Raw genomic sequence first — 15,159 nt, forward strand, 5'->3', positions numbered from 1 at the left:
CACCATTCTTGAATGTAAGTTTACATCCGGTATAAGTGGTAAAGTAACCAGAGCCTCTATTAGAGGCAAAGGAAGTGAAATTTTGAACAGCATCCCAGCTGATATTAGAGACTGTGCCACATTCAAAATATTTAATACAAAACTCAAATGTGGGTTAATGAGGAAGCAGACATGTAACCACCAATGACTTTTCTTTTATTTATGTCTAATCTCCCAAGCGTTGCATTGTGTAGATGTTTTTTGTCTTCAATTTTCTGTCACAATTGTTGTAACCTGTTTTTATATTTCCTGGACCTGCCAGGGACTACATGGAAAGTAGCTACTGGCTAATTGTGGCATATGTACATTTTTATGTCCATTACTGTCCCTTTTAAATAAATTAAATCCTTCCTCCTTCCTGCCCTGGGAATGCCAGTCTAGGAGGAGCTGGAGTGTGTCACAGGGGAGAGGGATGTCTGAGTTTCCCTCCTGAACCTGTTGCTTTTAAAGAAAGTGGATGGATGGATATCTATCTATCTATCTATCTATCTATCTATCTATCTATCTATCTATCTATCTATCTATCTATCTATCTATCTATCTATCTATCTATCTATCTATCTATCTAGTATTTCCAGCGATTACCAATGAGTCACCGTTTCGATGGACGTTCATCTTTGCCTATACCGAGAGCCTATTTTAAGAAGGCGGGTCACAAACTTGTGGCGTTGTTTATAGAGCAGAGTTTGACGGCGACAAGTGTGCGTCTCTGGTTTCGTGGAGTCGCCAGGTGCGGGCTAGAGCCTGCCATGGAATAAAACCTCTAAAATCTGGAGGATTATTGTCTTGTATGACTGTTCAGAGGAAATCTATCTGTTTAGTTTTCAAGTAAGTCTCATTTACGATATTTTTTTGCTGTCTTGGTGCAAGTGTTTTGGATAAATTGGTCGTTAAGTTCGTAGTCCTCGTGCACTCGCGATGCGTCTTTGTACGCGTGCAGGACCGTACTCTGAAAACAAATGTCATTTTATGGCTTATTCTCCCATAACTTCATTCATTTTTGTGATTATTTGCCACGTTTTTATCAATTACATTCTATTGCAATAAAGGTAAATAAGAATTTAAAAAGAATTCGCATTACTATCACAAAGAACAGAGTTTTAGCTGTATTAGTTGTGTCCAATTGGATTTGTTTCCTTTTTAAAGTAGAACATGTTTAAAAACACTTTCTTTTTCGCAGAGAAGCTGTTTTAGATTCAAAATATTAGCATGAAAATATTTTCAGTTTTCTGACAGAAGTTGACTGTCAATCTGTGTCTAAAACTGCAGCCTAAATTATTTTCCTGTGTTTGGTTCAATGACAAGATACTCTAACAATTTTACTTTTTTATTTATTTATTTTTATTTTAGGAAAGATGGAGGAAAATTCCCCATCAACACCAACTGCTGTCAACACCCAGTCACACTCTGTCCTGGAAGGACCCTCTTGCTCTTCCTTCAGACAAATTCCTCCTTCACTTGGGTCCAGTTCCCCCTCTGTTCCTCAATCTCAGCATGACAAATCAGCAGTTTCATCAGATCTTAAACTATCACTTGATTCCTCTCAGCCTTCCGCACATGCCACCTCCAAACAGATAGGCCCTCTCCCTTCATTAGATAAGTCAAAACCTGGATCTCCTGTTTTCTCTGAACCTACATCAAAAATGGAATCATCTATAACCCCCTCTCTTACTCCAAACAAATCTTCACCCCCTCCTTCGCCCAGCATCTCAACCCCTCAAATATCCAAAGTTTCTTCCTTTTCCCAGCTCAGTTCTGCCTCCTCTACATCAGCCAGCTCATCCTGTAACACTCAGACAGATTCCCATCCTTCTTCCTCTGCTGATGCCTCTGTGGGGGCCACCACTGCCCCCACAAAACGAACCTTTGCGTCTGTGGCCAAACGGGTGATAATGCAGGAAAGACTTAGAAAAGCAGAAGAAGAGGATGCCAAAGATGAAGAGGGTAAGAATGAATTCCTTCTATTAGAGTTAATGATAAATTGACTCTTAAGCCTCATGGTGCATATTTGAGGGGTCTTTCCACTTGTAGAGCAGCATAAACACCACTCTGGAATCACTTTAGAAAATAACTTAACTTTGTAGAAAACAGTGCATAAAAATGAATAACATAGAAATAAACTGCAGTGTATTTAATATAAAGGATGTATAGCCACATGTTGTGATTACTGTTATTACATTTAGATCCCAACTCATCTGGCTGATTACTGTTTAGTATTCAAAGGAATTTAACAGACAAGCATTGCATAAAACACATTATTACTATTTCTATTAAATGAAACGCACACAGACAGTTTTACAGCTGCAAGCCTTTTCTGTTTTCATGCATGAAACAGTCATTGCAGTCCAGACTGAAATATCTGACCAACTAAGAGATGAATTATTGAATTGATTGTTTCTGAATCATCTGAATCATTCTGAATCATGTTTTAAGTGTCAACACAAAATTTAATTCACAAAATCATCTATATAAAGATAATTGAAAAGAAATATACTATTATCTTTTTTCACAAGTCAGCACAGTTTTCTGAAGTCGTGGTGAAGTGTCTGTGACATGCTGTGGTCAAAATATCCCAGGGACACAGTACACGAAGCCATGAATTAACAGCTCTTTTCATAGTTACTGGTTTTTAAAAAATGATCTGAGCTATTTTATTTTTTTATTTATTTATTTTGCATTAGAGGTACAATAGAAAACAAAGACAACTTAAGACTTTTACCAGAAAACAAAGGAAGTGATCCATCATTTATCCGTCCACTTTTCTTGAAACTTCCCGTGTGAATCTTGCATAGCTCATACCATTCCTTTTTTCCATCTAACACCCCCTTTCCTCCCTTTCTCTTGTGTCTTCATACCTGCTGCAAGCTCAGAGCCATTATTTTCCTCAGTTGTTGGTGCACCTTGTGTTTCACCATCTGATTTTTTTTTAATTATTATTATTATTATTTTATTAAATTACAAATTAAACCATTTTTGGAGCATATAATAAAAACCAAGCTAACATTGGTTTTGCTAGTGGGCAAATGTTGCAAATGCATTCCAGTTGTTTCCAACTCGGAATTCTGAGGAAATTTTGCCAGAAATGTCGGAAGTGATCACATTTTTCCAAATGATGAACTCAAAAGTTTCAGAGGACCCCGAGATTCCAGATCTAAAGATGGCTTCAACCAGTACCACTCGTAGTCTATTGTTGTCTTTATTACAATTTCTTTATAATATATTTTATGTCTCTTAAGTTTCTAGTGTGAATCTATGTACATACATAGATTCCATGATTTAAAGTAAATAAATAAATGAATCAGATTATCAAGAGGAGCCTTACCCATAGGCCTCCCCTTGGCAGAGCAAATTTGTTCAGCACGATACAGCAACCAGATTATCATTTTGCTTGCTATGATGCTGGACAGGACATGTTAAAAAAAAAAACGTTTCTAGTGTGAACAGCAGTGAGTTGTTATCGATAATTATGTTATTATGGTGGGTTTGTTCATTAAAAATAGCATCAACATGTGGGATTTGTTTAAATCATTATCAGCAAAATTGGCTGCTGTTGTCTTGGTGCACAATTTTACAATGGGTTTGGGATTTTCCAGTTTTTATACTGTGTTTGTAGATGCTCATAAATTTGCTGTTTTGGAGGCGTCTATTTTTTCCGAGTTTATGCATCTGGAACACCAACTACCTGGTAATGACGTCACCAACTCTCGACCGCTCAGAATTCCGAGACAACTGGAACGCACCACAAGCACTGCTGCTAAGTTGACCACAATTTTCTCTTTTTAGCAATAAAACTGCTGCGTGTGTAAATCCAAATATTGCAAGGATATGCTGCATGTCTCATGCACTGTCTGCTGTATATATAGATTACATACATTTTATTGTACCCACACAAACCTACTATTTATTAACCTGCCTGTCATAAAGCAAAACTGTGTGGTGCAATCTGGGAACGTTGAGCAGGCTGTAACAGTTCCGTGTTTGTAATCTATCCTGCCATGTTGTGCTTGGCTGACATAGTTATTTAAAATCCTTTTTCAATATATTCACTGCCTGCATTTCATGAAATAATTAGTTACAATGCAAGCAACAAAATAACATGGCAAGCCATTGAGGTTTGTGCTTCATGCAATGACTAGCACTGTTTTATGCTGTGGAGTGAGTATCAGTGACTCAACTTCCTTCCCTTATCTTCCAAGTGTCTTAACTGATATCTGTCCAACAGCTTTGTACTCCCATTAAAAGGTCAATTTGGACATAAATTGCACTAAATAACTCTTAAAGTTCATTCTATCTAATAGTACTGATACAGTATCATATTTATCAATTAAGTGAAGTTTATAACTTCTGTTGAGATTTTCCTGTTCATAGCAACACAAAAAAGCAAAAACAAATGAATTTCAGCTTCCCATTTCCAAAGTACAGTGAAAGCACCATGATTTGATCTTGAAGTTTAGATGGCAATAAAAAAATCTACGAAAGATTTAAATAACACATTTTCAGACCTTAAGAACACTTTATAGAAGTGGCAGGGAGGAGAGCTTTTCAGGGGGTTTTGAACTTGAATTGACTGCAGACACCAATATATGTCCCCTCAAGCAAAGAAAGAGACTATTTTCAATGTTCTATTTTTATTTCCTATAAAATAATCAAAGAAGTGGCTTCCACTGGAGATAGAAATGGAAAGGCTGGACAGCTATTTCAGAGCTCCGCTAGTAGCTGATATTACGGCACATGAGAAACTGACACATTTCAAGTGAAAAGGTTGAACCTTTTTGTCTAAGGACACTGGAGACAGAAACATTTTTTTAAGTTCACGCTATCAACAAGTACTGGTGTGACATAAGACCTAAGCAGAGTTGCTTGAGCTCTGGGGTCTTGTCGCAAAGTGTCTTTATGGGCAGGCAGATGCAGACATGTTTCAAATAGATATTCTCTTGCATCTGCTCCACCTTTGACATTTTTGTTGTGCTCAAGTTACTGCAAATGTGTCAGGGGGATCACTCAAGGCTCTGAAGTTACTGTGTATAGAAATCAGTACTAGATCGAGACTCATTGCTCCTACAGTAATGTGATAAAGTACAAACATTTTCAATTAAAATGTTTTACATATCAGAATATAAGAAATAAAAAGAATATCTGGTCCTTCAAAGTTTGTTAAATAGTGTCAGATTAACAACAACACATAGAGTATTACATCATTACCTCTGCCATGGTGGAGGTCATGTATTCGGCAGCATTGGTTTGTCTGTCTGTCTGTTAGCAACATAACTGAAAGAGTTACGGATGGATTTTGATGACATTTTCAGGAAATCTCAGAAATGGAATAAGAAGCAAGTGATTAGATTTTGGGGATGATCCGGATCACCACATGGATCCAGAATTTCTTATTTTAAAGGATTCTTTACTATAGGGAGGTTGGGATCATTTTTCCATTAGGGCTTCTAACTCAAAAATTAATGCTTACAATCACTGGAGAAAAAAATTATTTATATTTATATATATATATATATATATATATATATATATATATATATATATATATATATATATATATATATATATATATATAATGGCTTGGTGGAGGTTTGCACTTTACTTGGTTGTTGAAGAAATTTTATTTCTTATCTTAAAGGCTATAATAAAACAAGTATATTTCTAACTATTTTATTCAAAAAGATGTTTTCGATGGATTGAGGTTGATCGTGACAGGCATCTCCTGTTTTCCTTCATCAGATGAAGAGCCAGAGGAGGAGCTGAGTGTGGAGCAGTTGGAGGAGAGGGCCAAAGCTGGTGATGCGCGAGCTCAGACCCGGGTAAGTGAAAACCCAGACTGGCACTTGGCATTGTTGTGAGTCCTGCTGGATGACTCAGCCTGGGTGTAAGAGAGTTTCTATTTTCTGCCACTCAGAAATTGATCGCAGTACTGTAATGTAATACACCGATGTGTGTGCCACACTTAGAAATGCTTAAGAAAATAGGTGGATGGGTGCTACAGGTGAAAGCTTTTACATTTAAGACCTTTCGCATCTGAGAGGGGAAATTCTTAAGTGTCTAGTCAGGCAGCTTTAAATTCTTAGACTAGATGACATGCATTCATCCCCTAAATAAAGAAAGTGTGTGTATGAACATGCAACTCGAGCACAACAGAACTGGTCCAGTGTTCCAATCCTCTCTCATGAATCAAAAGGCGAGTTACACATTATAACAAATATGCACTAGTGTTAATTAACTTTAAGTGTGTACCCTGTTATAAGTAATTATAATCAGTATAGCAATGCTTTGGCAATACTCAATTTAAAACATATACAGTGTTAAGCGATATCTGCATAATTACCACACATACAGAACAACTTCAAAGGAAAACTAACCTCATCCTGCACAAATGGGCACATTTGAAAATAAAAGTGTGAGAAGGAGGCTGTGTAATGCCAGTCAAGATTAGAAAACAGTCACTTGATATGCCACTGGTGCCTCAGCTGCCCCTGTTAGTCAGCCATGACAGGAACGCTGGAAGCAATGAGAAGGAAGAATACTGGATTTTGTTGTCATCTGTCTAAAAAGAGGCAGCATGTGTTACTGCAACTTCCCTGTTAACCAGATCTGTTTCTACCACAGAAATCCTGCTATAAACCCAGTTAGCCTTTGAGATTTTCACAGGAAGTCAAGTAAAGGTTTTTGTTGAATTTAATTTTTGAATACTATGAACATCACTTGTACTGTATTTATTTATTCATGTGCAAGTTTGCATAAACTAATCTGTAAAGTCAGTGAATTTTTTTTTGTTGTTATTATTTGCCAGTTGTTTTGTTTTTGTTCATATTTTCCACATCAATCCAGCTTTTTTGGAAACTTGATGGGACATTTTTAGTCCCATTCAAAGACTGAATGAATTTCACATTTCACTTCTCTGCTGTATTTCAGCTCGGTCAGCACTACTTGATTCTGGCTGAAGAGAAGGAGGCAGAAATGAATAATGAGCAGGCCGTTGACTGGCTCATTCAAGCAGCCAAACAAGGAAGAAAAAGTGCAGCAAGACTTCTTCAGCATTGTTGGATCCAGAAAAAAGGTTGGAATGATTAAATTTGTTAAATGCATCTTTGTATGTGTGACTTTACGTAAGCAGTTCCATCACAATCTGCCATCTTTGAGTAGGAATCACCCCAAAGAACGAAGCTGATGTGCGCAAGTTGTCGACAGAGAGTAGGTTTGAGCTGGCAGTTCGCAAAGCAGCCATGATGATGTACTGGAGACTCAACCCAGAAAGGAAGACGAAGGTGGCCATGTCAGAGATGCTGCAAAATGTCAGCCAGGTTAACGCAGTGCCGGGTAGGAGGCATACACTCTCACAGACACATTTGGATGAAGGTTCGATACCAAAATAACAAGTATATTTTGCACAGTGACAACAATCCTCTGTGGTGTACTACAGGCTTCTCAAAGTGCTGCAGCATGCTCCGATATAATAATCCCATTTATGATCTTAATGTTTGCAGCTGTCTTAGTGAACAGTTTCAGATAACAGGCTGGTGTAATGGGAATAGTTTGTAATTCACCGATGTTGTGATTATTCTTCACCAACAGGGGTCGCTGCAAACAGGATTCCTGCCCCAACTTCAGGCCAGACACAGAAAGTGTTGGAGAGCATGGTCAGCAGTGACTGTAAGTATAACAAGAGTGAGAAAGTGGCACAACATAAGTAAATACTTTATATAATTACCTGCTTTATACCCTAATAGCCAATACGCTGGTGGACCTGGATGATTTTGTTGAGATGACTAAAAGGTACGCACAAGGTATTGTCCCAGCTGTTCCTCGAAATGACAGCCAGGCCAAAACTGAAAGATCTGAATCGCTTTACACTGGCAAGGAGGTAAAAATACCCAGCTGCTCTGGCTTACATTTCTAATCTAATAATTAAAGATATTGTGTGTACATGAAGTTGTAAAAGTATGTGTGACTGTGTTTTAAAGCACAAGACGGAGTTAGTTCCAACAGGATACAAGAAGCTCCACAAACATTCATGGAGTTTTGACTGTAGTGGGATGCTGGATACCAGGCAGACTGGTGCCATTCAAAAGGCCATGGACATGAAATCCCGCTTAATGGTATTTTAATTTTACTGCTGAATGTCACACATTATAAAACATTTTTACATAATGTCTTTTTTTCATATATTTACATCTCTCTCTTAACTCCAGATACTGCAGTACCCACTGCAAGCTGTGCTTGAGATGAAGGAGCGCCTCATCGACTGGACATCGCGGGCTGGTGTCGTGTGGCTCAGCACGATCATCCCCACGCAGCACGTCAACGCGCTCATCTTCTTCTTCATCATCAGCAGTCTGACAGTTGACTTGTTTGCTTTTGTTATCCCTCTGCTTGTCTTCTACCTTTCATTCATCTCAATGATCATCTGCACTCTGCGCGTTTTCCAAAGCAGCAAGGTGAATGTTTTCCTGATTATTTCTCATTTGTTTTTGTTTTTTTGACATAGTAAGGCAAAAACATTTTTAAGTGTAATATAGTTAATATTACTAATAACTCAGTACATTAACATATTTCCATGAGAGAGACCTAATGAATGTTTTTGTTAATATTCGTCTTTTAGGTTTGAAACATGTTGGGTTTTGCATTTTTTCCATAAAATGGAAATTATCTCACAGTTGTAGACACTGTGAAATAACTTGATAAAATACAGAACATTAAAAAAAGGAGACCAAGAAATATTAGTTGCTCGTTTTAAATGCTTGTTGGTTTGGTTTTTTTTTTTCTGTGACACCCTCCTTGTCATTTAAAAACCTTTGCTTTTTGATTCTAGACTTGGGAGAACTTCAGAGCCCTGACTTCTCTGCTGACACGTTTCGAACCTGGTCTTGATGTGGAGCAAGCAGAAACCAATTTTGGCTGGAACAACCTCGAACCATACCTTTATTTTATTATGTCTGTCTTCTTTGTCATTTTCTCCTTCCCTGTTGCTGATAAGAAATGGATCCCTTGTTCTGAGCTCTCCACTGTGGCTATCTTCTTTACTGCTGTCAGCTACCACAGCCTCAGCCCAACCGCTGTGGCCTACGCACGCCGGGCAATGTTCATTGAGGTATTAAATTTGAGCAATTTGTATGACACCAGGATAGAGACTTAACTTTTACCTAAATTTGGTAACTGCATCACCGTATGCGACATAAGTACAAAACAATATAGATCAATTTATTTGGATTTTGCAAGTTAATTATTCCAATACTTCAAATAAAAAATAGCACTTTCCCACGATAATGGCAAACTGTAATTGTTTAATAGTTTTGTTTTCTTGAGATCATGATTTGATCAAGGTGAGCTTGAAACTTTTAATTGTTGCAGTTGGTGAGAATCTGTAACAGTAAGTTAAGACAGATGTTGTAAGATGTTGTCTTCTCTTCGCTTCCTGGCACTGACTTTCCAGAAGTTTAAGTTTAACTCGCTTTGTTTTATCTTAGTTTTTGAAAATAATTAAACCATTATCTCAAGAAAAATATGTTTTATTTTATTTATTTAAAAAGAAAAGGTTTAAATAAAGCTGCTCTCGTTTCGTACTCCATGATTTGGTTGGTCATAAGAAAAATCTAATTGGTGAATTATGATAAGCATCTCCACTGGATGTAAAAGGCAAGAAAAAAAATTATGTGCTTTAAATTTTAATCCACACTTTAAAAGTTTCGATCTGACAGCCTGGTGGATTAAATCAGTACTTGTGTTTCTGTCACACATTTAGATATGATGTTATAAATTACTAAACATATGTACAGGTTCTAAACCTAAGTTCTTATCCCAGCTTCATAGATGTAAAGATTACAATCATAGTTTTTCATGTTAGTACAACTTAATGGCAAATGCCATAGTCTGTTTTAACTATAAATGTTTAAATCAATAATAATAAGTTATAGTTTTTGATATTAAAATCAATAATAACTATAATTGTTCAAATCAAACACAACAGTAATTGTAAACTAATTTTACATCTTCCTGAAAGGAATTAATTTAATTTGTTTCAGTTCTGTTTAAAAATCGAGTTGCAAATGCTTTAAAAAAGCCTTGAAAAAAGTCTTTAAAATGCTCCATCACAACATAGTGATATTATCTTTATTTCAATTCAATTCAGCTTTGAGTGATCTCAAGGCACCTTTACAGACGCCGTATAGCTCATTGCAGTCTAATTACATCATAATGCAATTGAAACATCCACTATATGATCCATATTAGTCCAATTTTATAACTGTGTAAATAATAACTGACCCAGCCAAGGAAACAACAGACTGCCTCTCATCTTCTCGTCAATTTTCCCTTTTAGCATGATAGTGTTTTTAATATATTTTGAAGCGATGCAGATGGAGTTTTTCTTTAATCAGGATAAATATTTTGAGGTTTAATACAAAAAATATCTATATTATTACTGAGCTTTCTTCTCTTCAGGTAACATCAAATCTGTGCTGCCTGACCCAATTACTGCCGGAGAACATGACTGTGCTTCGCTTCCTGGGACGCACCTTCACCAAGTTGCCACTGGGAGACTCTGTTGTGCTGAAGCTCAGTCTGCCATGTCTCTTGTATGTTTACCTGTTCTACCTGTTCTTTAGGTAAGTGGTTATTTTTTTCACTCTTACATATATTGTTAACTTTCAACAAAATGTCTGTGAACTGATTTTTTTTCCTCTCCCTGTCTCTTTTCTTCCTTCGTCAGCATGGCGAGGACACGTGGTTTCCGGGGAACTTACTGCTTCCTGATTCCGTACCTTGTGTGCTTCATGTGGTGTGAGTTCTCAGTGGTCCTCCTCCAGAACTCCTCTGCTGTGGGTTTAATCCGCACTTGCGTGGCTTACTTTCTCTTCCTGTTTGCGCTGCCTGTTCTGGCATTTGGCCTTGCCACCATGCTCTTCATCCAGCTCTTTAAGTGGTTCCTTGGGTTAGAACTGACAAAAATGATTGTGACCCTTGTGGTGTGCGCCATTCCTGTCACCTTACAGCTTTGGACTCGGTACAGCATGTCTATTCTGGATATCATCCGATCACTGACCCACCGCGGCCCCGTCAAATTAATATTACTTTGTACATCTATGGCGATCTTGTTCTTCTCAGTATATGTGTACCACGCAGAGGGACAGAAGGTGTACAACTCCACCTTGACCTGGAACCAGTACAGTCAGACTTGTGGGCCCCCTGCCTGGGAAACCAAAGGCATTGCCAAGACACAGATCCTCTGTGGACACCTACATGGACACAGAGTCACCTGGACTGGGCGCTTCAAGCACGTCCGCGTAGCCGAGACAGAAAATGGGGCACAGTCTGTCATCAACATGCTGCCAGTGTTCATGGGAGATTGGCTACGCTGCTTGTATGGTGAGACGTATCCCAAATGCGAGCCAAAGAACGCGACGTCTTTAAACCTGTCAGCTGCAGAAGTAGCCACCAGTCCTGCAACTGCTGCCATTCCACTGCCAATGCTGCTTCAAATGCAAGAGGAAGAAGAGTTGTGTCAGGTCAAGGCTCTGGCCAAACACACCTGCCATGTCAAACGCTTTGATAGCTACCGATTCGAGGTAATGGTGGGTATGATCAGGGATGGAAGTCTGGAGGCAGAAGACCCAGCCAAGGATATAATCCTAATGGCCAGCCATGAGTTTAGGCAAGTTCTGTTAAATCTGGACTCTGGTCATTTGGTGGAGTTCAGCACAAAACTAGAGGGCCGTCTTGGAGCAAGAACTCCAGCTTTTGAGCTGAAGGCTATCCACTGTCTGGACTGTGTCCCTTCTCAGCTAACTGGAGGCAGGCAGGTGAAGATAGAGAGAGACTGGAGGCGTACCACGTTGAAAGCCTTCAAGTTTGCCTTTGATTTTTTCTTTTCACCGTTCCTATCAGCTAAACTCCCTGCCTGAGAAGAAAAACAAGAGAGGAAAGGCAAATTGATTGTGACACATCTGAACCTTAACTTCATCCTCTCCCTTCTGATGTGACTATAATAATCCAAAATCAATTTAAATTATATATTGACCGAACATGGATCTACAAATTCAGTTTGTGCACAGACATTTCATCCTCGTAATGCATGAGTTTATGTGTATGTAGGAATTTCATCAGTATACTGTGAAAATGTTTGCATTTACTGGACATCGACATCTAAATGTTTTTGCAACTGTGTATTTTTAAATAAAAAAAAACTTATTTATAAATAGTCGTTAAATAAATTATATATCAGAATATGCAATTTAGGTAATAATATACTTGAGTAAGAACACAGTTTTAATCATTTTGGTTCTGGACACTGGAGAAAATGTAGAAAAGAAACAATGAAAATGCAATTTAAGAGCACATTTTGAGGTTTAATACAAGGGTTCACCAGTGTCTGCTTCTTCTTTTGTTTTCTTAGTTAATTTTTATCAGTACCAGAATTTTCACGGTGGATTTGTTTTGGTTTTGTAATTTTGTAATTTATTATTTGGTAATAAAAATAACAACAAAACATTTCCCTGAAAAAGAAGGTTCTAAATTTTTCACCAACCACTTCTCCGGTTTTGATGCAAATTCCCTCAAATAAAATTTTGCAATCTGTATTTTAATATCCTGTCTGACCTAAATATATAATTTAATGAAAGTTGTACCAGTGTCCAGATATACAGTATACTGATCTAAAAATCTTCTGTTAGGCTACTTTCTTTCTTTAGATATTTTAGTTCTAATCAGATATCTCTAAGTTTTGCTGCAGTTCAAAAAATTGTTTGTTACAAAGTCAGACACCAACGATGGCATTGCAGATGACCAGAGATTCATCTTTCAGTAGGTTTGGCCAAACGTCTCACACATTCACCTCAGAGGTGACTTTTAATCAAATTAGTTTCCTAAAAAATCCTCCTTTTATTGATAGAATTTGTATTAAAAAACTTTTAGACATTTTGTTTTCATTCCAAACTGATCATCCCTTGTGTGAATAATTCATGTATAATGAAGTGGTTTGTTTTGTTTTAGAGCTTTTTCTGATGTCACGCTAGTTTAGAGACATTTATGTCAATAACTATAAAAGCATGTTCTTCAATCATGGAGATGAATCCTACGCAGGGAATTTGAATTTTTGACATATAAAGTAAGTAAAGAAGATGATTTTATATTTCTTAAAGACAGAGGTAAAGAGTTATCTCCTGACTGTATAGTCAGGAAGCTGAAAAGCAGATAGAGTTTTACATGTGGACACTGTTAGACAGTATTAAACTATATTTAAGTGTAACCTTAATGTGTGTGTGTATGGTAATTGCTGCTTATACCGTGTGAATATGTCTTTTTATTGTGTGACAAAGTTAATTGGGGGTGTCAGTTATTATTAAAAAATTTTAAATTGCTTTTGAAAGGTTTTATTTAATCTGATGACCAGGAAGTGCATTATAGGGATGATATAATTAAAAATGCATGGTTTAAAAAAAAAAAAAAAAAAAAGGAATGGTAGATTTTTTTTTTTTTTACATCAGCTTTGTTTCTCATTGTGCATCCATTTTTGCATCAATCGCATCACAAGTAGATTTATTGCATCAATGCTGCCATCATGCAGGAGTAAATAAGCAAAAGACACTGATATAATCCCACAGAGCCTGGCTGTTCCCTTCATCTGTGGTCTGGTACACACAGTGTCTATTTCTTTTAGAAATACGGCATGGCTCAGTGGGTAGAGTGGTCGTCCTGCAGCCCAAGGGTTGTCGGTTCGATCCCGGCCCGGAGAGCAAATGTCGAGGTGTCCCTGAGCAAGACACCGAACCTGATGGCTCGTGGTTGAGCGCTTTGCATGGTAGCTTCCGCCATCGGTGTGTGAATGTGTGTGTGAATGGGTGAATGTGACGTACATGTAAAGCGCTTTGGATAAAAGCGCTATATAAGTACAGGTCATTTGCCATTTACCATTAAAATATCCAATTGATCTGACCACAATACAATACACAATACACTGTGTTCTGTTCTATTCTATTCTATTCTATAGTCATTTAGCAGACGCTTTTATCTAAAGCGACTTACATTTGAGATCAAGAACAACACAAGCAAGAATTCAAACAAGATGGGACATGATAATTAAGTGGTAGTCAGACTGCTGTGAGTCCAGTTGGACCCAGGTGCTGTCATGTAGTGCTAGAGGCAGTGCATATATATATATATATATATATATATATATATTTAGTTTTTTGTAAGTCATTTTGTTTACATACAAGATCACGATTTCATCAAACAATATCAATTTGGGCATAAGTGCACACAGCTTATTCAGTACTTGGTTGAGCCAAAGAGCTTGACAAAAATTTTTCTAACTCATTCTGTTTAGTAGAAAAGTTAAGCTAAGTGCGGAAATGCTCCTTAAACAACTGATTCTTTGCTCTTAAAAGTGGATAAAAGTGGATATATCCCATGATCCCACCAAGCCCAGAGAAGTTAACAGAGCTAAATTTAATTTTAAGAGGAACTTAAAAATGAACTTACAAGTTAAGTTAATAAACACATTTCATATTTGTTGGTCAAATTTAATCATATTATATCACATCAATTTATATCTTTCCATTGAATCCAAATATTTAGATAAGTGGAATAAAATTTGTTTGAATTCATCCTACATTTGTTAAAAGTTAAACTGAATTCAATGCTTGTATCTGAAATTATACAAACATTGATACACACATCATGGAAATACTTCCTGGATTGCTTGACACCATTTTTTTTAGGGAGTTGTAGGCTCTCTTGGTCTTTATTTCACAGTCGCTTGACAGGAAAGGGGATCAGAGATAGTAGGGAATGACATTCAGCAAAGGGAAGGTCAGGATTCGAGCTTATGTCAGCTGCATCAAGCTGAAGCATTACTGGTGCAACAATGCCCCAAATTAGCCGACACATGCACCAAAGTCTCAAAGTTTCAGCACAGTACATCCCATCACCACTCAAGAGTTGATGATTTGAAGTAATTATTCTTAACTGGACTGAAGAAAGGAAATCTCGTTAATTAAATTTTTCATTGTTTCATGGAAAACCAACAATAAATAATTATTTGTAAACATAAATCCAAACTGTACAGGTTAAAATAAACAAATTTCCTTTTAGCAAATCAAACAGGTGCCTTAGCTGACA

The 15,159-nt window shown here is 37.2% G+C and overlaps 1 protein-coding gene across 1 annotated transcript; it reads left to right on the plus strand.

Annotated features, from left to right (window-relative positions):
* The first annotated feature begins 742 nt into the window (after positions 1-742).
* wfs1a (Wolfram syndrome 1a (wolframin)) lies at positions 743-13,824 on the plus strand. Its single transcript, XM_041983709.1, has 12 exons — positions 743-867; positions 1,390-1,983; positions 5,773-5,852; positions 6,961-7,105; positions 7,192-7,365; positions 7,621-7,698; positions 7,776-7,909; positions 8,010-8,144; positions 8,238-8,483; positions 8,858-9,136; positions 10,486-10,649; positions 10,754-13,824. Exons 2-12 carry the CDS (start codon positions 1,395-1,397, stop codon positions 11,943-11,945), a joined length of 3,216 nt encoding a protein of 1,071 aa, XP_041839643.1. The 5' UTR covers positions 743-867; positions 1,390-1,394; the 3' UTR covers positions 11,946-13,824.
* Positions 13,825-15,159: the final 1,335 nt, after the last annotated feature.

Source organism: Melanotaenia boesemani, chromosome 4 (genome assembly GCF_017639745.1).
Source record: "Melanotaenia boesemani isolate fMelBoe1 chromosome 4, fMelBoe1.pri, whole genome shotgun sequence".
Lineage (NCBI taxonomy): Eukaryota > Metazoa > Chordata > Actinopteri > Atheriniformes > Melanotaeniidae > Melanotaenia > Melanotaenia boesemani.